We start from the raw sequence: 24329 nt of genomic DNA, 5'->3' as shown, positions 1-24329 counted from the left end.
CTCTTTTTCCAATCATATTTGTGTGATATCAACCATCAGTGACAGATGCCGGCAATGTTCAAATAATATTGAGTTAATTGCTCAATCATAAAGTCTTAAAGTTGAAACCTTGTGCAGCTAGATTTGGATCAGCTGCAGAATGTTTCACCAGGCATCAGTATAATGTAGACGCATTTGGGTTAAGGTTACAATTACAATGAAGGGTTAGGACAGAGTCAGGGTTACAGTCAAGGTCAGGTTAAGGTTTATGGTGTCTTGTTGATGGGCTATTTTGCAGCTTTTCCTCAAAATCCATACTTATCTCGACTTCTCAAGATTGGTTTTTGTCTCAGATCATTCACACTTTTTTTTTCTTCAGCTGTTGATAACAACCCCCCAGTGGTTAACGGATGCCCATCAACGATTGTTCTGTCAGCTCCAGCAGGAGCAACATCAGCTACAGCCACATGGACACCACCAACTGCATCCGATGCCGAAACGTCCGCGACAATCATCAGTGATGCAAACCCTGGTATTTCTGTGCCAGTGGGAGGAAACCGCTTGGTCACTTACACAGCCAGTGACGTCAATGGTCCAAGCAATCTGCTCTTTCAATATCATTGTGTCAGGTACTGTAAACCCTCCTGGAGGTGCATGGGTCCCCAGAAACAGCTTCTTTTCTTCAGGATAAAACCAATAAAAAGCGATGATGTTTGGGAAATTGTGCTAAAAATCAGCCAGATGTAAGATAATTTTGTGTTATGGATGCAAGAAACTATTTTATTAGATCATGTTTAGTTTGTTTTGGGGCCGAATGAATGCTATCAAAACATTGAGGATGACTCGATTGAATACATGTTAACATGCATTATATACACCAGTACTTATTCAACACCATATGGTACATACATGTATAGGCATTAAGTGTACGACATACGGTAATCTCATTATTTTTTTTTAAGCCTTTGCAGATTTTAAATTTACATGTATTCTCTCTCTCACAAACATACACACACACACATTACTCATTCTCTTTTTCAATGTTTTTATCATGATCAAGGAATGCTGGAAAACCAGGCACCGCAGCTTTTCAATTGCCCAGCATCTGCTTCTGGGTTTTAATTCCACCAGCAAACTCAGTTGCTGTTCTCGGACACCACCCACTGCAACCGATGATTCTGCACACCAGCTTTAACAAGTACTTTCCAACCTGGCAGTCAGTTTTTTGTTGGTGTAAATCCTGTTACGTACACAGCAAGGGATGCAGCTGGGCTGGCAACTAGCTGTTCCTTCCAGGTCACAGTACACAAGGTTTGTATAGACCATGATTGTTATATTTCAATATATGTAAGCCAGTCCCATGATTTTGTCATTTTGGACCCATTCTTTAACCCATTTCTATTGGAACCGGGTGGTCTCTTCATCAAGCCAATGGGAATAAAAGAATTCAGTACTCACTAACCGTTTAAGTATCACAATAGTAAACTTAATTAACATTAAATGTATCACCACCTATAGGGTACTTTAGAGGTTACTTCTCTTGGCTCAAAATGCTATTAGCTCAATAGCAATAATGATAATAATGATTATTTGTAAAGTGCCATACCGTATTTGCCGGCGATAAGGCCGCACCGCTGCATAGGCCGCACCCCAACTTTGACATTTCAAAGAGGGGAAGAAAAAATACATAACGGACAAAACAAAATAGTCATAATTTTTCGAACACTCCTTTTTTTTTTACAAACTGATACCAAATTCATCAATATTCTTATAATTTACTGGAAGTTTAGCTAAAAAAAGTGATCGCAGGCAGATTTGGTGTCCGATATATATCCCTACCATAATTTACGGTGTAATGCTAAGGGCGCCGCTCAGTGGCGACCACCACTGGATTTGTTCTCCCATCTTTGGATTATTTGTTACTATTTTTGTCTTATTTTGTGAGTGCACTTTGACCTTCATCATTTTTCCATAACTGTGAGATTAGCCATGGCTACCTTTGGATATTTTTGATCCTCGCATCGGTGTTTTTGACTGGTTCTGCCCTGAAAGTCGAACACCAACTGAATAGCCTTGTATACACACGGACTGAGATACTCAACCTACGCGCCGCCACGGGGGATGCTCGACCCCTCGGATATGAGGACTTTCCACCCGAGATCAAACACCGTAAGAGAGGTAAGAGGGGCGGAATAAGGACAAGGCTGAGAAAGAGAGGAACAAAACCGGCCCTCCCTTCAATAATATTGGGGAATGTACGCTCGTTGCCTAATAAGATGGAAGAACTTGAAACACTTTCTAGATACATGAACGAATACCGAATTCTTGTCTATTGGCATTTACAGAAAACATGGTTGAAAGAAAGCATTCCCGACAATGTTATTGATATTCCACATTTTGATGTAGTAAGAGGAGACAGAAACAGAACAGTCAGGGAAAAGCAAAGGAGGAGGCGTATGTCTATATATCAACCAAAAGTGGTGTAATAATTGGGATGTCAAGGATGTCGTTTGTCTGCCCGATATTGAACTCATTACAGTGGGACTCCGACCTTTCTATCTTCCCCGTGAATTTCCCCAGATATTCATTACTGTGGTCTACATTCACCCCCGTGCTGATGTTGAAATTGCCAGTGAATTACTAGCTGCTAAAGTAAATCATCAAGCTTCGTTGTCCCCTGATGCCCTACATTCATAATCGGTGACTTTAACAATGTCACTTGAATGGTATTTACCAACGTCACCTAGCTAATATTCCCCGTTTTGAACAATATATTGACATACAACAAGAAACGGAGCTACCCTAGATAAGTGCTATGGTAACATTCCTAAAGCATACGTTGGAAAACCGTGTCATCGTCTAGGAAAGTCCGATCACCCAAAACATCCGCTTACTACCGGCTTACAAGCAAAAGTTGAAAAGAAGCCGGCCCGTCACTAAGCAACGGTACGCGTGGACTGATGACTCAACGGAGGAACTCCGAGCAGCCTTTGACTGTACGGACTGGGATCTATTGTTCAACTCAGCGAGCTCACTAGACGAAGCCACTGATGCTATCACAAGTTATGTCAAGTTTTGTGTCGACTCGATTATACCCTTAAAACGTTTAAAATGTTTCCCAACAATAAGCCATGGGTTACAAAGGAACTCCGGGACCTGCTGAAGGTAAAGAATGGGTGCACTCATCAATGGTAACAAGACGCGTGTCAAAGAGGTACAAACGGAAATTAAACGCTTAGTTGACTCTTGTAAAATGTCTTATAAAAACAAGCTCGAAAATAAGAAAATGAAAATAACAAACCTGCTGCTGCCTGGAAAACGATGGAGGTGATTACGGGTATAAACCAAAGCCCAAGACTCTGGGATTTGACAAACACAGGACTTTGTCGATGAACTGAATGACTTCTATGTAGATATGATAAAAAGTTTACAGTTGAAAATGACGTAATTGCACTCAGACTAAGGCAAATGTTAAGTGGATCTGAAAATGTAATATGTATCTCTGAACATGATGTTAGGCGATGTTTTGGGGCACTTAAAACTAATAAAGCCCAGGGCCTGACGGTATCTGTAACAAAGTACTCAAGCTTTGTAGGGATCAGTTAGCCGGGGTATTTAATGAACTTTTCAACCATTCACTGGAAAGGGGACATATCCCGACTCTTTGGAAAACATCCTGATAAAACCAATTCCTAAAGGGAAGAAAGTGAAGGAACTTAATGACCTTCGACCCATTTCACTCACTTGTAGTGTTATGAAATGTTTCGAAAAGATCATGATGAAGAACCTTCTTGAATACACTTCCCCCTACATTGACCCCATGCAGTTTGCATACAGATGTAAGAGAGGAGTTGACGATGCAGTACTAACATACCTACATAAGGTATATGCCCATTTAGACAAGGCTAAGACCTATGTAAGATCCACTTTCGTGGATTTTTCTAGTGCTTTCAACACTATTATCCCCCACCTTCTGATAAACAAACTCATTGATATGGAAGTCCCTCCCCAGTTAAGTCTGTGGATACAGAGTTTTTTAAGTGACAGACCACAGAGAGTGGTCTTAGGTAACGCCTTATCCTGTCCAAGAATTGTAAATACAGGGGGCCCAGGGCTGTGTCATCTCCCCCGCGCTCTTCTCCCTCTACACAAGTGACTGTCTATGTAATGTAGGAGAGTGCAGTATCATCAAATATGCGGATGATACTGTAATCACAGGTTATCTTTCTGAAGATGTAGACCCATACGTTAAGGTTATAGATGAGTTGTTAAATGGTGCAATGACCACTTCCTAATACTAAACGTAACTAAAACAAAAGAGATCATAATTGATTTTCGCCGAAACCCCTTCGATCATACCCCGATTTTGATAAATGATACTCCTGTAGAACAAGTTACAGAGTACAGGTATTTAGGTACTACTATCTCAAAGTCACTTGATTGGACTAAGAACATTGTAGACATCCAAAAGAAAGCCAACCAGAGACTATACTTTATTAGGGTAATGAAAAACTTAAGAGTAGATAGTAAGTTGATAGAACTGTTCTTTAAGTCCCTAATTCAGAGTGTCCTAACCTTCAACCTAATTTGCTATTATGCAAACGCTAAAATTGCTGCCAAGAAACTACTCGAACGTCCCAGAAAGGCAGCAAAACTTATCACAGGAGCCGATCTAACATCCATAGAAGATCTGTATCAGAAAAATGCCCTTTCTAAAGTAAAAACAAATAATGCATGACCCTCGCACCCACTGAATGAGCACTTTAATTATAACAGATCTGGAATACGCCTGTGCACACCACGAACCCAACGTGCACGTTTCCGAAGATCCTTATCCCCGACTCCATTCATCTTTTCAATTCCAAAGCAAAACGTGTTTGATTACTATGAACCTACCATGTAATGTATCAATATAAATGTATATGCCATGAATACTGCATCCAACTATTTACTAACGTTTGAGCCAGTAACTACAACTTATGTGTCATCAATAAACTTAACAATAATAACGATGCCGGTATTAATTATACTATTGAAAATGGTAATCAATAATAATAATAATAATAATAATAATAATAATAATAAATAATAATTCATGTATATTATCATTTTAAGATTTAATATGGAATAATCAATGAATATTAAATAATTTAGCTTCATATTTTGTAAAATGGAATCTGATATTATCTCTTCAACCACCATATATACAGTGGCTTACTCACATATTATCTCATTCTTTATGTATGCTTATCATAATATTCATGTTTATCACTGTCTTGTAATATTTCATGTATATATTTGTATTGTAATACTCTGTAACCAGTGGAAAACAAATTTCCTGTAAAGGACAATAAATTATTACTTCTTACTATCTAACTATTATGCGAAACTGCATGAAATGGAAAAACAAAATGGCGACTTTGGATGGATGTTCGCTGCAGCTCCGTTAAACGGTCCCTTCCTTTACTTTTGCAATGCATTGGCACGAACTTAGATCAAGATCTATCGGCAAATGTTGTGTAGGACGTTTACTTTTTCTTTATGTCAACAATGCAAGGTAAAAGTGTCGGTAAGATGTGTGGAAATGTCCTGTACCATAGTGGTATAGTTATTTTGCCGTTCGTAGTCCCATATGTGCAAATTCGTGCTGGTTTTGACTTTTTAAAAATTTTTTTTTTACTCTTTCGCCGTTAAGGCGCACCCCGACTTTTTGATATTTTTTCTTCCAAAAATACTGCGGCCTTTACGCCCGCAAATACGGTATTCATTTTGCAGTAATGCTCAGGGTGCTAAGAGCATACCCGTACCTAAAAATGATATAGTTACATGTAAATTGCAATACAGTGCACGTGAACAATACAAATTAAAGTGTACATTGACAAAAATAAGTTGACACAAAAATAATGAATGACAAAGATGAAATTGAATTGATTTAAAGCGGTTTTGACCAGGTGAGTTTTGAGAGAAGACTTGATTGAGTTTACAGTATATATTTCCTTAAAGCCTGTCTGTACTAGTTTGGCCAGGAGGATTAGACCACCCAGCATTGTCACTGGCAGGTGGTTATCTCATCAACTCAGCTCTCAATTACCTAACATAAGAAAAGAAGATCATGGGGACCAACGAGCACCGCTTAGGCATTGTTTTCTATATAGAGGAGAGCAAGTACATGTAGCTACTAGTAGTGCAGTGGGGCTTTAAGAGGCTGTGGTAATTTACTCATAGAACTGATCCAGCATGATCAAAAAGATCGATCCCCCGTGGTTGTATTGTTTGGGAACTACAGAGAGAAAAAGGTCTGAAGATCCGACTTGTTTACAAATACTATTGAAAGTGAACAAGTAGAGTTGTACTTTAAAAGTACTATGCAAACAATGAAAATCCACAAGGCCCCTAATATGCTACCAATCCGTCAAAATGAGAGAAAAGTCACATTTTTCAAATTTAATTTTTGGTTTCATTTTTATTTTTTTGATGCCTCCGCTACAAAGTAGCCGGAGGCATTATTTTTTCGGGTTGTCAGTCCGTACGTCTGTACCGTACGTCTGTCCGTACGTCCCGTTCTCGTGATCGCGTTATCTCAAGAACCGATTGATTGATTCCCGTCAAACTTGGGTCATGTATGTATCTCACAGAGCCAATGAACTGATTAGATTTTGGAGTCACGAGATCCAAGGTCAAAGGTCACAGGGCTCATTATGTATGCAAATTGGCTCGTGATCGCGTTATCTCAAGAATCGATTGATGGATTCCTGCCAAACTTGGGTCATGTATGTATCTCACAGAGCCAATGAACTGATTAGATTTTGGGGTCACGAGATCCAAGGTCAAAGGTCACAGGGCTCATTATGTATGCAAATTGGCTCGTGATTGCATTATCTCAAGAACCGGTAGATGGATTCCTGCCAAACTTAAGTCATGTATGTATCTTACACAGCAAATGAACTGATTAGATTTTGGGGTCACAAGGTCAAAGGTCAAAGGTCCCAGGGCTTGTTATGTACAAAAATAGCTTGTGATCACGTTATCTCAAGAACCAATTAATGGATTACAGCCAAACTCAAGTCATGTATGTATCTTGCAGAGCCCATGAGCTGATTAGATTTTGGGGTTATGAGGTCGAAGGTCAAAGGTCATAGGGTTCATTATATATGCAAAAATAGCTTGTGCATGCATTATCTCAAGAACTGATTGATGGATTCCTGCCAAACTAGGGTCATGTATGTATCTTGCAGAGCCAATGAACTGATTAGATTTTTGGGTCACCAGGTCAAAGGTCAAAGGTCACAAGGCTCATTATGTATCACAAATAGCTTGTTAATCACATTATCATGAGAACCAATACACAGATTTCTATCAAACTCAAGACATGTATATGTATCTTGCAGAGCCAATCAACTGATTAGGTTTTAGGGTCATCAGGTCAAAGGTCATGTAGCTCATTATGTATGCCTATAAATAGCTTGTGCATGCATTATCATTCAAATTGACAAATGGATTACAATCAAACTTGAAGTTTTGGTTTGTAAAATTTCTCTATGGCGAAGGCATCATTTTTCGACAGCACGCAGTCAAAGTTCCATCTAGTTTTCATAAGCTTCAATTTCATATAAAGCTCAATTCTAGAGAAGGAGCATTAGTGGAGATAAAAGCTTGTAAACCGTAAGACTCAGGAATGGGGTTTCAAAAAGGTGTTTTTACAAGAAAAACGCTTCCAAAGTTTAAATTCCGTTTTGTTTTTCGAGTCTTATTTTTTCAATTTACTGTCAATTTCATTTAGAAAAAGGCCCTAGCACCCATTTTCAATTTGAATAAGACCTAGTTTATTTGTTTCTTTAGGATCTCTTCTCATGAAAAAGATTAAGATTTAAAAAAAAACTTTATTTTCTTCAGAATTAAACCATTGAAGTAATGATGTTTTGGGAAATTAAGCTAAAAATCAGCCAGATTGAAGATGATCTTGTGTTTAGGATGCAAAAAACTATTTTATTGGTGTTGTTGTTGTTTTTTTTTTTTTTTTTTGGGGGGGGGGGGCAGAATGAATACTATCAAAACATTGAGGATGACTTGATTGGATACATGTTAACATGCATTATATACAACACCATATAATAGGCATTAAGTGTACGACATTCATGTATCTCATTATTTTTTTAAAGCCTTTGCAGATTTTAAATTTACATCTCTCTCTCTCTATCTCTCTCACACACACACACACACACACACTTACTCATTCTCTTTTTCAATGTTTTTATCATGATCAAGGAACTGCTGGAAACCAGGCACCGCAGCTTTTCAATTGCCCAGCATCTGCTTCTGGGGTTTTAATTCCACCAGCAAACTCAGTTGCTGTTCTCTGGACACCACCCACTGCAACCGATGATTCTGGCACACCAGCTTTAACAAGTACTTTCCAACCTGGCAGTCAGTTTTTTGTTGGTGTAACTCCTGTTACGTACACAGCAAGGGATGCAGCTGGGCTGGCAACTAGCTGTTCCTTCCAGGTCACAGTTACACAAGGTTTGTATAGACCATGATTGTTATGTATTTCAATATATGTAAGCCAGTCCCATGATTTTGTCATTTTGGACCCATTCTTTAACCCATTTCCTATTGGAACCGGGTGGTCTCTTCATCAAGCCAATGGGAATAAAAGAATTCAGTACTCACTAACCGGTTTAAGTATCACAATAGTAAATAATTAACATTAAATGTATCACCACCTATAGGGTACTTTAGAGGTTACTTCTCTTGGCTCAAAATGCTATTAGCTCAATAGCAATAATGATAATAATGATTATTTGTAAAGTGCCATACCGTATTTGCCGGCAATAAGGACGCACCGCTGCATAGGCCGCACCCCAACTTTGACATTTCAAAGAGGGGAAGAAAAAATACATAACGGACAAAACAAAATAATCATAATTTTTTCGAACACTACTTTTTTTTTACAAACTGATACGAAATTCATCAATATTCTTATAATTTACTGGAAGTTTAGCTAAAAAAAGTGATCGCAGGCAGATTTGGTGTCCGATATATACCGCAACCATAATGTACGGTGTAATGCGAAACTGCATGAAATGGAAAACAAAATGGCGACAGCAAGGGATGCAGCTGGGCTGGCAACTAGCTGTTCCTTCCAGGTCACAGTTACACAAGGTTTGTATAGACCATGATTGTTACGTATTTCAATATGTAAGCCAGTCCAATGATTTTGTCATTTTGTGACACATTCTTTAACCCATTTCCTATGAAATCAGGTGGTTTCTTCATCAAGCCAATGAGAATGAAAGAATTCAGTACCGGTAGTCACTAACAGGTTTAAATATCACAATAGTAAACTTGATTAACATTAAATGTTTCTCACCTATAGGATACTTACAGGTTACTGTGTCCATACATTACTTCTCTTTGTTCAAATATGCTTTTAGCACAATAACCCTTACATCATTAGCTTTTGTTTGATATTTAACTCAACTCTATAGAGAGGGATGGAGATACAGTAATAGCTTTTAAACCATGAGAAAACAAAAGTTTTCAAAAAGGGTTTTACGAGAAAAATTGCTTGACTTCCATTCGGTTTTAAGCATGAGCATTTTTAATTTCATTGTCAATTTCATTTTGAAAAAGGCCCTAGCAATCACTTTTCAATTTGAATAAAACCTAGTGTATCTGTTTCTTCATAATCTTTTCCCATGTTTCATTTTTGGGAAGTATGAACCCTAATTCATTTTCAGAATGAGAAACTTTCATTTGATTTTCAGACTTCCAAACTCATTTTTAAATTCAGAATGATAAAACTTGGTAACTACTGAATGCAAAAATATTTCCAGATGAATCCAATAAAATTTTGACAAGATTACCATGATTAATTAGTTCTGTATACTGTACCGACTCTGAAAAAAAAATGATTTCATGCATTATTCCTCCAGTTTTTTTGTATATAGCTAAAGAATTCTCTGTTTTTAGAAGATGAAAAATTGAAACACGCCCTGACCAGAAGATTATCAATATTTTTATTCTCTCTTTCTAAATCATGAACTTGTGATCTCGACATGGTTCCTTTTCTCTCTTTTAAAAGTGAACTTTATTATATATTTCGTATTTGTATTTGATACACAGTGAGATGAAGTAAAAATGTAATTTTTCTCCTTCAAAAATAACACCAGTGTCGTAGTCTCGATGTAGTTCCTGTTCTTTCTCTTTTAAAAGCTACCTTTCTTTTCTTTTCTTTTTTTCAAAGAGCTTTAGAATTTGCCGCTTTTTAAAGACTAGGAATTAAGACATGCCCTGACCAGGCGATTATTGATATCTTTAATTGCTCCTTCTTAATTATGCCCTTGAAATAATGGCACAGTTCCCATACTCTTTTTTAAAAGCTATCTTTCTTTTCTATTCACATTTAAGACAGCTATGAAATATGCTGCTTTTTAAAAGAATGTGCAAACTGGGAAAATTCTTTACAGAGATCACATGACTGTGAACCACCAATGGCCAATTAAAGCCATATGTCACTGAGGGGTGGGGCTTAGCAAATAGTTTGACGTCATCAAAAATGTAATTATGAGCCAGAGCAATATAACACTGAGTTCCCATAGGAAATCTATTTATTCAGCGAATACTACACATATTTCATTGGTTTTCGACATATGAACACTATTTTTGATGCTCTTTCGGAAAATGAAGAAAAAATTGAGAAATTCCAAAAATAGATTTTCATCATGTCAGAGCTTCGGTACTCTATAAAAGAGCTGACCAAAATAAGCACTCGCAAAAACTGCCTTTTCGACCCTTTCCTGCTTTCCTCTCACTGGAATTTTTTTTCAGAACATTCATGAAACATTGAACATATGAAGAATTAAAAATAAATTTGTTAACAAATTTTGATTTTTTTTTTTTTTTCTTTCTTTTTTCTTTTTTCTTTTTTTTCTTCCTTACATTCCCCCCTATTTTTTCAAGTTTTGTTGTGATGGTTCACATATGTACCAGAAGAAGTAAATGATATATAAGGAGGGGCAACTCCAGGGTTTGGTAAACGTGGGGCTCTATATAATATCCCCAAAATTTCTAACAAAATATGTTTGTCAAAATTCCCCAACAAAACCTCAGACAAGTATAAAAAAAAACATTATATAAAAAATAAGGAATTAAGATGGGGTCCAATTCACAAATACCTACATTTATGACAAGCCAAACAAATATATCTCGCTGACAGAAAGGATTTGGGGGTTGGAGTCTCGAAACAATACTGTGGTATTAAAGACTAATCATAATATTTCATATTGCTCCATTACATGGTCGTATGGGTTTTCACAACCTTTCGTTTTCTCTCTCTCTGTTTCATTACTATTCCAGGTACTACTGGCAACCAGCCGCCTCAACTCTTCAACTGCCCGCAGGTTATAACTCGAGACTTGCCATCTACCTCAAATCAAGTGTCTGTTTTCTGGACAGCACCAACTGCAACTGATGATTTTGACACACCAACTGTGACTCCTTCGATTCAACCTGGCAGTTCATTTCAGGCTGGTTCAACCCCAGTTACATACACAGCAACAGACTCAGCTGGCCTCTCAACTACCTGTTCCTTTTCTGTCATAGTTATAGGTATGATGGTTAATGTGTGAGGATGTACTTTGAAACCTGTATATAAAGACCACTCAGGGGAGACATGGAAATTGGTCTTTATAGGAAGGTGGTCTTGATGTTCAGGTTGATTTAGTACAATGACAAACCCTATTTAACAAATGCTTCAAAATTATTGCAATGGTGTGAAATTTTGAATGCAGAGTGTATAATATCTTTTTTATAGCATGGCAGCCATGCTAAAGCCAGGGTAATAATCGGGAGCGCCAGGAGGTTCAGATCTGACTGACATGAGCGCTATACAAGAACCCACTATTATTATTATTATTTTAGTATAATGATATGTAATTATTAAAAGAAGAAAATGATGTATTATAATTTGTATGAAGGATTTTGAGCCAACAAGTAAATACATTATTAATCTCCTAGTTCATGCAAAAACGATCTAGATGACTGCATTTTTTAAACAACGCCTCATGGTTTGAGAAAAAGTATCCTGATTACCGGGCAACTTAAAACAATACCTCTCGGTTGTCAAAGAGTATCCGGATGACTATGCAGTATTGTTCCTATATCTCATGGTTTGGGGTTTGCAAACGAGTACAGAACTGAAAACACATATCCATATGCAAAGGCTTAGACGGTGGATGTACATGTGCAGCACTTGCCAAAATACTTGAGAAGGGACATAAGATATATAATACTCTTTGATTTATCTGCAAGTTCATAAAACACAAGGATGTAATGTTAAAAAGATGATGTACTAGGGTTCATATAAATAATAATATAATAATAATATTGAATAAATTTTCTTTCTTGGGATACACATCACACTTGCTTTGAAAATACTTCACTTGTGCCGACTCGTAAAATATTTTAATCAGATAATGTAATACACCCTTGCATTCCACTCAAGGGTATTCAATATTTTATTAATCTCATTTAATGGACAATTGATAGCCATAATAATTATTCCCTATTTGAATGGCAAATTAATGAATATACATGTAGAACATTTTATAGTGTAATATTTGTGAGCCTTTGTTTTCATATTACGCAGAACAAGAAATAAAGAAAAACAGTACTAAAACACTGCATTTTTGTTCTTCTGAAGTATGATACCCAAGAAATTGACGAAAAATTGATGTATTTCCTTGGAAATGAAGTTTAATGATGTACCATAAATCAGAATATTATTTTTTAATTGATTTTGAAAATTTCTCAATCTATTTACTCCAGAAAGTACATGTTCAATTCATTGGCCCCTTAAAGGGGAATTAACCTCTTGACTATGATGCATTATCATGACAGAGTACAACAACGTTTCATTTGATATAAAAAGCATTGCTGTATGCCAAATGCGCCATATTTATGACGTCGTCTACTCCCCAAGGAATTTCCCTTCTAAACTTCTGGGTTGTGACGTATCGCAAGGAGAGCAGCACGCTTGCTATAAGCACGTCAAACATGGTGTACTGCCAAGTGTTTGGTTGTAATTATTGTTCCTCAAAAACCAAGGGGAAATCGTGTCATCGGTTTCATGACCGACATAATTGCGATGAAATTTTCAAGCTATACGTAGCAGCTCTGAAGGTGCAGAAATTTCTGGACAAAAAGTTCTAGTACAACAGGAAAAACTATTCACAGGATTCTGAAGAAGAGTTACGTCCTCCCTTTCGTCAAATGTATGATTTTTCAGTTTTGAATGGCCTACAAACTGAAATTAACATGTAGTTGAGGTTAATTTCCCTTTAACACTGCAGTTGCTTTCTTCGCCTCTCCATGGTGCACTCCTCTGCAAGACGTGCAACTTTGCACAGCATAATATATTTGCAAAATTACCCATTTCTGGTCTTAATGAGCTCCTCCATGACAACACTGATTGAAAGATTGATAGATTGATCTTGAAGCCTTTGGTATATCTATCCCATAAATAATACAATGTGGCACAGGGAGATTATATGTGTATATGTGTTCTCTATAAAGAGTTGATTTACCATGCAAGTGAGTATTGCATGTATGAGATCTTTCTGTGGCTGTTTGTTTATATCATCCTTTTTCTCCATGAATGTATAAACACAGATGTAACAGACCCAATGTTGGTGGGATGTCCATCTGGGGCTACAGGAATGCTTCTCCCTGGACAAAGCCAAACTACAGTAACTTGGAATCCGCCCACTTCGTCGGACAACTCTGGACAATCCACACAGACCTCTACTTATAGCCCCCCTGCTTCCTTTCCGTTTGGAAACACTCAAGTCACGTATACTGTGACTGATGATGCAGGGAATTCTGCTATGTGTACTTTCACTGTCACAGTTACCTCTCAAAGCACAGGTAGGTGTATTCATGGAAAAGATTGAAATAATTCTGATTTTGATTGTTTAATAGTCTTTTTAACAATATGTTGATTTGCCATTACCATTTTGCAATTGATTGGAAAATTTTTTGTTACAGGGCCCAAAAAAAGGAGTATTGATGAATGATTCAAGGACAGATGATTGGTTACATTTATATTCAATCATGTTAATATTAACATCATCACCTGCAAGTCTATGTAATTCTACTGTATCTATACAGTCCTGCTGTCAGGGAAAACCTTTTCTGTTAATAATTTTTCTCAAAAGTGTGAGCAGTATAGCCCTCATGGGCACCACCATGGATTTGCTTCTGGTTTATAAATATACATGTGTACATAATCAGTGATATTTTAAGTGAATTCGCTCTCTATAGGGTTAGCCCTATCACCATCACACAGAACATGGAATAATTTATCTATTTTCCTTCAATTTGTTTTACATAGACACAACTCCACCAGAAATCGTTTGTCCTGGCAACCAGGAGGTATTAGCACCAAACGGCCAAAGTGTTTTGGTGAATTGGAACCAACCAACACCTAATGAGCAGGCTACATTAGTAGCAAGCAGGACTTCCAACACACCCTTTAATGTTGGAAGATATGCTGTAGTGTACACGGCGACCGATCCATCTGGCAATGTTGGACAGTGCTCCTTCTATGTCACTGTGACAGGTAAAGATTAAGAATATAGTGTTACTTGATTTTTATGCCTCCGCAACGTAGTAGCCGGAGACATGTTTTCGGGTTGTCCGACTGTCCGTATGTTCCGTTCTTATCATTGCGTTATGTCAAGAACAAATTGATGCATTCCCATCAAATTCAAGACATATATGTATCTTGTAGAGCCAATGAACTGATTAGGTTTTGGGGTCACTAGGTCCAGGTTCATGGGGCTTATTATTAGTGCTGTAGCCGAACCGCTGAACATGGCACTTCTGAACCGAGCCGAACCGAGCCGAACCGAACCAAACCGAACGCAAAGGCCTGGTTCGGATGTTTGGCAAAAAAATATTTAAAAGTTTTTGCAAGCTAATTAACTTGTCACTTTGTACCTAATTTTCATGTCATGATTGCTCATTCTATATTTACCTTTTTCTGATTTTCCATCTTTGTGATTTATGCCTCTCAAGTGGTTGGCGCGACTTCACTGATGCAATTTAAATCCCAAATCCTGACCTCTGCAACGTCCCGATCGCAAGCTATAAACAAGAATACACGTGCGTACTAGGTGCTGATTAAAACAAGTTTGCCTCAAACCCAATCAATAAAATAATTAATATTTTAATTGTAACAATATCGAACAAATTTTACAATATAAATAATGAAATAAATGTATATTATAGGATTTTTATTTATGTATTCAAGAAAATAAGGTACTTTGTTTTTTACCTTATTAAAATTAAACATTTAAAAGAACAGAAAACGAACGAGCCTGGGCGTATATCCAAAATGGCAGCTTCCATGAGTCGTAACATATTAGACAAAAACCGTCTCAACAAATCTTTAAAAAATATCATTTATTGTCAAATTGAAAAAATGCTTCTTGTAAAATTGCAAATAAAACACAATTGAAGACGGAAATATGAATGTAAGTACTACTTTTCTTCACATATAGTTACGTTTAAAGCAGATTTTTTATGTGAAATTTGTGCCGAAGCAGTGTTTTTCATCAGGAGTGGTAGGCAGATGCAGAAGAAGCTCCATGCTGGTCGGCCCGCCAGGCCTGGCCGCCCAGTGCCGCCTACCGTAGCTATATTAACGCTGCTTGATATTATATTACCGAACCCCGAACCGAACCAAGTTCGTGTAAAAAATTGCCGAACTCTGCCAAACCGAACATGGCGCCTGACTTACAGAACTACTTATTATGTATGCAAAGATAGCTTGTGATTCCATTATCATTAGAACCAACATAAGGATTACTATCAACTCTAGACATGTATATGCATCTTGCTGAACCAATGAACTTATTAGATTTTTGGGTCATGAGGTTAGAGATCAGAGGATCACACATGTTTGTGTAAAATAGCATGAAATCACAATATTCTGAGAACCTTTTAATGGATTACAATCAAACTTGAATTTTAAAAATTGCTTCTGTTTTGGTTTATAAAATCGCTCTATTGGCGGAGGCATCATTTTCGTCTGCGCGCTGTAGATGATCCATCTAGTTTGTCTTCTTCTTCTCCCCTTCCCTCCCTTCTTTGTTTTTGTTTTTTGATTGAATGATATACCACAATTAAAGGGTCAATGAATTAGAAGAAATAACATAGCTTCTCCAAGAATATTAGAAATAACGATAGGATAGCTGCTGGAATAATATGTGTGTACTTACCTATTGCATACAGGAATCGGGTGCCTCCTGCATTATGGCCCATCAGAATGAAAGTATTCAGTTTTCTGAAACTCAATGAATTTATTTAAGATAAATGCAATACAAAAGTCATTGTTCAAAGGGAAGTCCACCTAGTAAAAAGTGGTTTCGATAGGGCAAAATATGAGAAGAATATACCCCTGAAATTTTGAGGAAGATCGTTTAGGGTATAAATATATACAAATTTATGAATTTTGTTTTTTATAGGACTGGCAATTTCAATATGAGTAACTCTCTACTTGTGTATTGATAATCGTTAAAAAAAATAAAAAATTATTGCTGTTTGAAAAGATATATTTTACAAAGTAGGTGTGTAAAAATAATTGATAAAGATCCGGGGAACACATAAGAATGACATATTTTCCTTTGAAAAAATTAGAAAGTATTGAAATTATTTGTTAACAAACAATTGAGGGGTGCAGAGTTGTCAGTTTTCCTTTCTCAAATTTTCCTTTAAATTTGTATTGATTCTTTTTCTCTTAGTTTTCTCCTTTTTATTAAAACCAATCTCACATTAGAATGGAATTTCTTAAATTGTTGAAAAATGTATTTTATATTAATCCAAGGGTGAAATGGCTGAGTGTTGTGTTGGGTTTGTATACACATGTACATTGTACAAAACCAATTATTGTCATGTGTTGGACTAAAATCATAAAAAACAATGATAAATCTTTACTCTTGCTTTTTTTTCTCTTTCTGGTATGCAGCTAATGATGGAAGAGCACCTCCTGTCATTAATAATTGTCCGCAAGATGCCCAGACGATTGTTTACGAAACATATAATAGCGTTAACTGCAGCGCTCGATACACAGAGCCTTCTTCAATTCAGGCTGGAGTTGCAGTCACAGTCTCTCCTGCTAACAGCTCACCACTGAATAACTATGCAATCGGCGATTATCTGATTGTGTACTCATTCACCAACCAGCAGGGATATCAGACAGACTGTGCTATAGACCTTTCTGTTATACGTAAGTATGATATATCACTATGCCCCACCCTTTTATTATCAAGAGAAGGAACATGAAGCACCTATTCATGCTATTTTAATACATATACAGTCCCACTTGGTGAATCTCTAAAGACAGTGTCAATCTTATTTTAAAAATAAATATAATCATATCTGAAGAGGTGTTCCAAAATCAACTTCAAGAAATCACCAAGTCTCAACCTTATAATGTGCTAACTTTAATGTAAATCATATGTCTATTGTTATACATGGTACTCTCTTAAAAATATAATCTGATTTGCTATATTGAAAGGTAAAAGCAACAAAGCAAGGGATTGGACTTTTATTTAATCATGATTTATCATTACTATTCACAATGTCTGTTTAAAACACTTGCTGCACAATAAAGGATCAAAATGTGTCTCATGTGACCTAACTATAAAGGCTTTCAGGAAAACATTGCAATACCAGTCATTTTTTTTCCTCCTCCTGCTAAATGTTGTGCTACACCTAAACACCCTTCACCGATCGTATTTCTTCTTGCTATCCAGAGGGTGTTAACATTTGCCGATGTAACCCCTGTCCCGATCCGGCTTGCTACTTCAATCCAAATGATGATCAGGAGTTCTACTGTCCCAATGCACAGACACAAGGAAGAAGGAGTAAGAACAATACAATTCACATATTATAACAATATTTGTACCCAAATTCTTAGCCCAGGAACACTATAATGTTTTATTTCATTCTACTAAAAGTGTTTTTGTTGATTCAGAATGAAAATGCTTTAAGGCCATTGTCATCATAAATTAGATCATTATCCTTTATGCTATTTTACACATCAGCATACATGTATGCAACGTATTAGTATTCGTATCCAAAGTCACCTGATTTAAAAATGAAAAGAATGATTGTTTGGATCACTTCCTTTTGTCATCAAATTAGCAATGTTGTAGATATTTTTGGATCTTGTGTACATGTACATACACATATTTTCATGTTTTAGGAGAAAAGGCTACATGTATTTGTATTATGTTCTTTTTAAAGTTGTGCAAACATGTAATTATGATTAAATTTTTATTTTGAAGGTAATGCCAGGTTTTTAGGCCTGCCAAAGATTATGTAATTTTATTTGGCATTTCACCCTTTTTTATGTGCTCTTCTTGATAGGTGTGAATGTGTATTCGTTTAATGTTGTGTTGAATTATTTTAGTTACCATCCTGGTTATCTTTCATTCTTGTGATGTAAATGTACAATTAATAATGTGAAGTCAAAGGATACTTGAAGATAGTTTACTTGATCTGTACTATTGTTTATTAGTAAAATAAATTATGCCTCATAGATACATTTCTTGTTTGGGCCCATAATTCAGGGGGATCAACCATAAGTTATTAAGACCGATGACTTTCTGCAACACACCACAATTTATAAGACTTGGGGAGTGTTTCACAAAGATCCTAAGTTGAACTTATCTCTAAGTTGGACAATTATGGAAAGCCCTTGGCATCTATGAAAATATTTTGTAAAAGTCATTTTAAAAGACATCAAATGTTGATTCAAATCTTTCGTATTTTCTATTATCAAGGATATTTTATGTTCTTGATGTTGAATGTATAAAAAGTACTTGAATTTTCGCTTTTGAATATATTAAAATTTTTAAGGCTACAAATGGCTCTCCAAAATGTTGAAGTCTAACAAAGAGTTAAGTTCGACTTTGGATCTTTGTGAAACACCCCTCTGGTCTGGTTTAGAGATTATGGGGGCAGCATAAATATTTCTTAAAATGGGAGGACTATGAAAATCCATACATATCCTAGCAAAAAATAGGGCATGATGACCAATTTATCTATTGATATTTGCAGTTTGCAATATTTTCTAAAATTGTCTATTTAATTCTCTACAGAAAAGAGGAAAGCACACTGGGAGGAAACTGGTAAGTATAACAATTTGCATTGATTAGATAATTTAAGTGTATCAATCACTGGAAAGTATTTTGCTTTGTATGTTTCATGTCGTTAAACAATATTCCCAAGATAAGCTTCACATACAGCTTCTACTATAAAGAGATTTGGCAAGTTTAAATAATGATAATAATAAGAGCTACATTTATATTTCATACATATCTGCCCCAGGGGATGCTCTGGGCACCTACAGAGTACTATTATTACCCTGGCTCAATAACCATAAAAACATGTTAATAAGATTCCAAAATGTGATGTGCGTAATGGCTATTTGGACCCTGCAGTTTACTGAAACAGTTTCCTCAGGCATGTGTGAATGATGCTTTACAAAAACTAGTTGCCAGCTTTAAGACAACAGACACAATTTAGTATTTATCTAGTCAATAAACAGGTCTTGTCAGATTTCTTGAGCATTGATTATACCATTGTCTTATCATCTATAGTCATATTGACAGTGGAGCGCGGCAGTGTAGTAGTGTTTTAAGCTCTGTCATTTATCTCCTCTGTCTGTCCTTCAGTTGAACACCAGCTTGAGTTCACCTGCGCATGTGAACATGGAGGACGCTGTTTGGAGACACCTGAGGGAGATGTGACCTGCCAATGCCGACCGGGATACTCAGGAATCCTCTGTCAACATGGTAAGAGTTTTTATCCACCTTCTAGATAAAGACATGAGAGCATCTGGCCTCAGCCAGGTAGATGCTGAAGACAAGAAGGCTTGGAGAAGAGCAATAAGTGAAAGAAACATTCAACCCAACATCATGGGGAAAATAGACACCAAATAATGGTGAAGATCATGATGATACTACCTCTCACTTACTCATACATTTCCATCATTTTCTCTCAATTTTATCTCACACGTTCCTAATGTACTTCCTACATTGGAAATGGCAAGTATTACTACTATTAGGTATTATAGTCATATTCAAGTCAAGTGTAAACCACAGACCTTAACCCTTTTGATATTGTATTTTGATCTTGCATCTAATAATGACTGCAAAGAATTCGATTTTCATCTTGAAATTCATATTGGTTCATAATTGTGAAATAATTGTATTATATTGACTGGGCTTGAGGGGTTTATTAGAAATTTTGACCAAACTAAGATCACATTGCCCAAAGTCGAAGACAAGGGCAATATGGTCTTAGCGCGGTCAATATTTTGTATGTACCCCAAAAGTAGCCCTGTCTATGTAATTAATATTACCTATAAGAGGCATTTTTTTACAAATGATATACAACTTTGGTATCAAGCATGATTTTTATTCACCATGTATGCATGTATTCCCCTTACTCTTGTCCAGAGATAAAAATGTATGAAAATGTAATTGTGTCATAAATTGTTGCCACGCGTACACTTTAACGCCTACACACTACTGTGTGTATGCACTTTAATAAAAGTGCACTGACAAGAAAGAGTGGAATATGTCAGAATGTTGCCCTCTAATTTAGTACAGTGGTTTATGGGGAAAATCTGGAAGAAGGCAATATGGCAAATGTTGCCCGCTCTGGTTTTGTATTTGGAGTAGCATGCAGAATATGTCTTTTTATTTTGCAGCTAAAATGCCTTGTATAGGTAATAATATATAATATAACAATATTGGATCAATATGAACAACAAAAGCTAAAGGGCACTTTGATGGGAAAGTTGTCTTGGGAAGTTATGTTTGATACCTGTTGTATAACTTGATGGCTTCGCAAGGGTTGAGGCACATTTTATCATGTTATTTCTTCTTCAGATGATATCCTGAAAGTTGATGTTCCACCTGCGTTGCTTGGTGAAGATGCCTGCTCCTCATCCCCTTGTCTTCATAATGGTACCTGTATAGTCCAGATCCAGGAACTTTACACCTGTTTCTGCCTATCAGACTGGACTGGGCAAAATTGCGAGTCATGTAAGTATACTGAAATTATTTCCACTTTTGAAAAGTTGAATCTATTGGTAAGCAAATTTTGAGATCTGTTAATAAAATTCCCACTCAGAGATTGAATGGCTCAAGTTCTGAACTTTTTACTTTTCTTTAGGTTGGCAAAACATATAAACTCGTTAAAACGTGCTGAAAACAGATGGTGAAAAGGACAACTGACATATCTGCATGCAGTTTCCATGCTCATTACCGGTACTCACATGCATTTATTGCATATTTCTACCAAGATTATTTGGCAGATATCATTTAGTATTAGTGTTGAAACCTTGGTAAGAGTAGGTTTTTAATACTGGAAAACCCTCCTGCTTGAGAAATATTTATCTTCCTTATTCTTACTTTCTGCAGACTTTGAGGTACACCACAACTTTGGTGGACATCAGGACTTGGAAAGAGTTGAAGACAGGTCTGGCTTTATGAACTGGCCTACCTTAGCAGCAATGGGCCTGCTTGTCCTAGTAATCTTAATCCTCTCCATCACTATCTGTAGGATTATGCCCCGCATATCTGGTAGGACCAAGACCCGCCCAGATGAAGTAGCATTTGTCAACTAAATGCACACAACCATACTTGTACATGTTTAGTTTAAACACTCCCAAAAGGAGTTTAAATGAGGTTAACATTGCAAGATTTGTACTTATGGCAGCATAATATTTGGCATTGTGCTGAAGACCAGGGTACTGTAATTTGTTTTTCTGAATGAAAGAAAGTATTTACCGGTGATATGATATATACTAGCAATGATATGATGTGTAGAATCACCATTAAAATAACCAATGTCAAAGAACTGCATATCATTTAAATATATTAATCTAATAACTAACCATTAAGTTGGTACCCCCACTTATTGGAGCGACATATGTTTGTATGTATAATTAAACAATTCAATGTTATTTTAGCAATCATGCATCTATCTTACTCTTCCATATCGTAATTCTGTACAGGCTACAAGAATGTCAGATTGGAGCTCTATTTGTTTCAAATTGTTCTGTACATTCTTGGCTTGAAATAGAAATAGTGGTGTACTGAATGATGCAGAATAAATATTTGGTATTATATCTATTATATTACATTACTCAGAACATATTTTACATCTTCAAATGTTCTCATTAAATTTATCATGTTGTTTTGCTCATACATGTACGTGTATATTGTACTAATTGCCTTTATTTTTAATCCAAGCTGTTAGATTTTTTGATGGGAAGAAATGATTACTCAATATCAATCATGCCATTTCTTTTTGTATCATATTTGTATCGTGGTAGAGGGATTTTCTTATTTTAATTCATGTTTAGCTATCACAAGAATATTCTGTACGGGACTCTCTTTCTGATAATGATAACTAACAATCACATGCTGATTGCAAATCCTGAATAGAGTTTGTCAATATGAACCTTAATGTTTTGTGTTTTGTAGTCGCACTTGCTTTAGACTTTGATGTAAGCAATAGCTGGTCTCTGTGCTTTTTATCAAAATTAAATCATGTGTTTAACTGACAATTTCAGATGTTTACTTTTCTGATTTGTCGATTTATAAATGTGATTTAATGCAGCACATGAGGAACCAGAGTTTTGTAGAAATTCAACAGACAACTTATATTCTGTATTCATGGTCTTTCATATTTGCATGGCAACGTGTTGCTCTTTTGTCTTTCTTTTAATGCAGTTGGTAAATGTATTCTTTCAGATTAATAGAAATATTCTCTATTTTAGATGGTGTTTTATGTTATATATATGTATGTCCAGAAGAGAATGAAGAATTGCTATACTCTTTGTTTCACATTATCAATTGTGAGAATCAGTGTCTTTCCATTGCACATTATATTCAGGTTACCAATTATAGGTACGTATAGCTTTTTTTTGTTTATTTAGAACATTATTATTCTTGATTTGTCTTAATGTTACAAATTGTTGAGTAAATTTGTTTACATATTGAACCAGGTGTATAAAGAGACACGTGTAACATGAAAATAGAATACTATTCACTAGTTATGGTATCTTTATGATAAGCATTCATTCCCAATTTTATGCAAGTATTTTCTGAAATTACAAGGACACTCACAATTAACAATTTTTTTGTCTTCCATTTTCATTTCATGCACTTTTTGATAAATACTGTAATGGTGGAGAATACATTTTAAACCTGTCTTTTATTGGTTTCTAATAAAGCAGTGCTGCTTTGGAAGCGATATCTAAGGATATTTTGTTCTTTCTTCTATGTCAAAGTGTATGTACTATATTCTCATGATGCTTTTCATGTATGCAACACATAGTTGATTGTTGTTATTGTTTACATATATATATATATATATATATATAATATATATATGTTAAAGTGACTCTGTAACATTGTTAAAGGTTGGTGAAAAAACTGTGTAATTTTGGTAAAAAATGTTACTACTATATTCCTTCTACTGTTCTAACCCTCTGAACATGCAAACAAATATTTAGGGTTTTCTTTAAAGGCGTCACTGTTCAAAACCCTGTAACAGTAAATTCCCCAACCAATTTTTGAATATTCCCGACCGTTTTTTCATGAAAATAATACCTTAAACAGACTTTAAAAAAAAAAATTAACTTTTAAATGTTTGGAAAGGTACAAGAGCCAATTCATTGCCTTGTGGTGATTTACGTCGGCCTAAAATGTAATTAGAATATAATGAAATAGGAGAATTAAGGTTCGGTCATATCAGTTTTTCCCAAGTTTTATCATTAACAATGGTCCGTTTTCACTCAAACTTTCAGATTATCTTTTTATTGTACATTTAGCATTGAAGTCACTGCCTTAGCACCATTTTCTCTAATCTAAAAAAAGATACCAATTCCGTTTAACATTTTGCTTCCATGCACACAAACTTTGTATGATGATTTCGCATTGTTTTAATGAATGGCTATATGTTGTAGAAGTATGGTAGCATGATCCAACAAATAACGAAATCATCTTGCCACCACCCTAGCAATGAGTATGCGTAAAGATCTTTTCTCAAATATATGATTTCTCATTTCATTATATCTCGAAGATAAGAGTAATAATGTTTAAACCTAAATATTGTAATCTTAACAACTGGATGTTTTGTAACGGCTAAGGTGAATAGACCGATGGAGTTACTCCACATGATCAGTGGCAGTGGCGGATCTAAGGGGGGCCCCCTCCCCTTGCCCCCAAAAACTTCACCTTTGTTGAAGAAAAAAATGAAGA

At 35.9% G+C, this 24329-nt stretch overlaps 1 protein-coding gene across 2 annotated transcripts; it reads left to right on the top strand.

Annotated features, from left to right (window-relative positions):
* Window positions 1-370: 370 nt before the first annotated feature.
* LOC115920196 (hyalin-like) lies at window positions 371-23321 on the top strand. 2 transcript variants are annotated; one of them, XM_030975376.1, is made up of 12 exons: window positions 371-608; window positions 8245-8446; window positions 9089-9141; window positions 11338-11589; window positions 13651-13905; window positions 14372-14599; window positions 17009-17269; window positions 17799-17909; window positions 19149-19178; window positions 19725-19844; window positions 20946-21101; window positions 21480-23321. In XM_030975376.1, exons 1-12 carry the CDS (start codon window positions 470-472, stop codon window positions 21683-21685), a joined length of 2013 nt encoding a protein of 670 aa, XP_030831236.1. In that variant the 5' UTR covers window positions 371-469; the 3' UTR covers window positions 21686-23321. The 2 variants fall into 2 exon arrangements, with proteins under 2 accessions (XP_030831236.1, XP_030831237.1); XM_030975377.1 differs by lacking the exon at window positions 9089-9141 and having other exon boundaries at window positions 8245-8499.
* The last annotated feature ends 1008 nt before the right edge of the window (window positions 23322-24329 follow it).

Source organism: Strongylocentrotus purpuratus, unplaced genomic scaffold, assembly GCF_000002235.5.
Source record: "Strongylocentrotus purpuratus isolate Spur 01 unplaced genomic scaffold, Spur_5.0 spur5_scaffold_8, whole genome shotgun sequence".
Classification (NCBI taxonomy): Eukaryota; Metazoa; Echinodermata; class Echinoidea; order Camarodonta; family Strongylocentrotidae; genus Strongylocentrotus; species Strongylocentrotus purpuratus.
This window is presented reverse-complemented; position numbering and strand designations above follow the sequence as displayed.

What these genes read in the sequence shown, in the direction of transcription:
- LOC115920196 (XM_030975376.1), top strand. Translation starts at nt 470, where the DNA reads ATGCCGAAACGTCCGCGACAATCATCAGTGATGCAAACCCTGGTATTT. An exon ending in CTTTTCTGTCATAGTTATAG is followed by an intron (nt 11,590 to 13,650) that starts GTATGATGGTTA and finishes GTATAAACACAG; the next exon opens with ATGTAACAGACCCAATGTTG. An exon ending in AGGAATCCTCTGTCAACATG is followed by an intron (nt 19,845 to 20,945) that starts GTAAGAGTTTTT and finishes TTTCTTCTTCAG; the next exon opens with ATGATATCCTGAAAGTTGAT.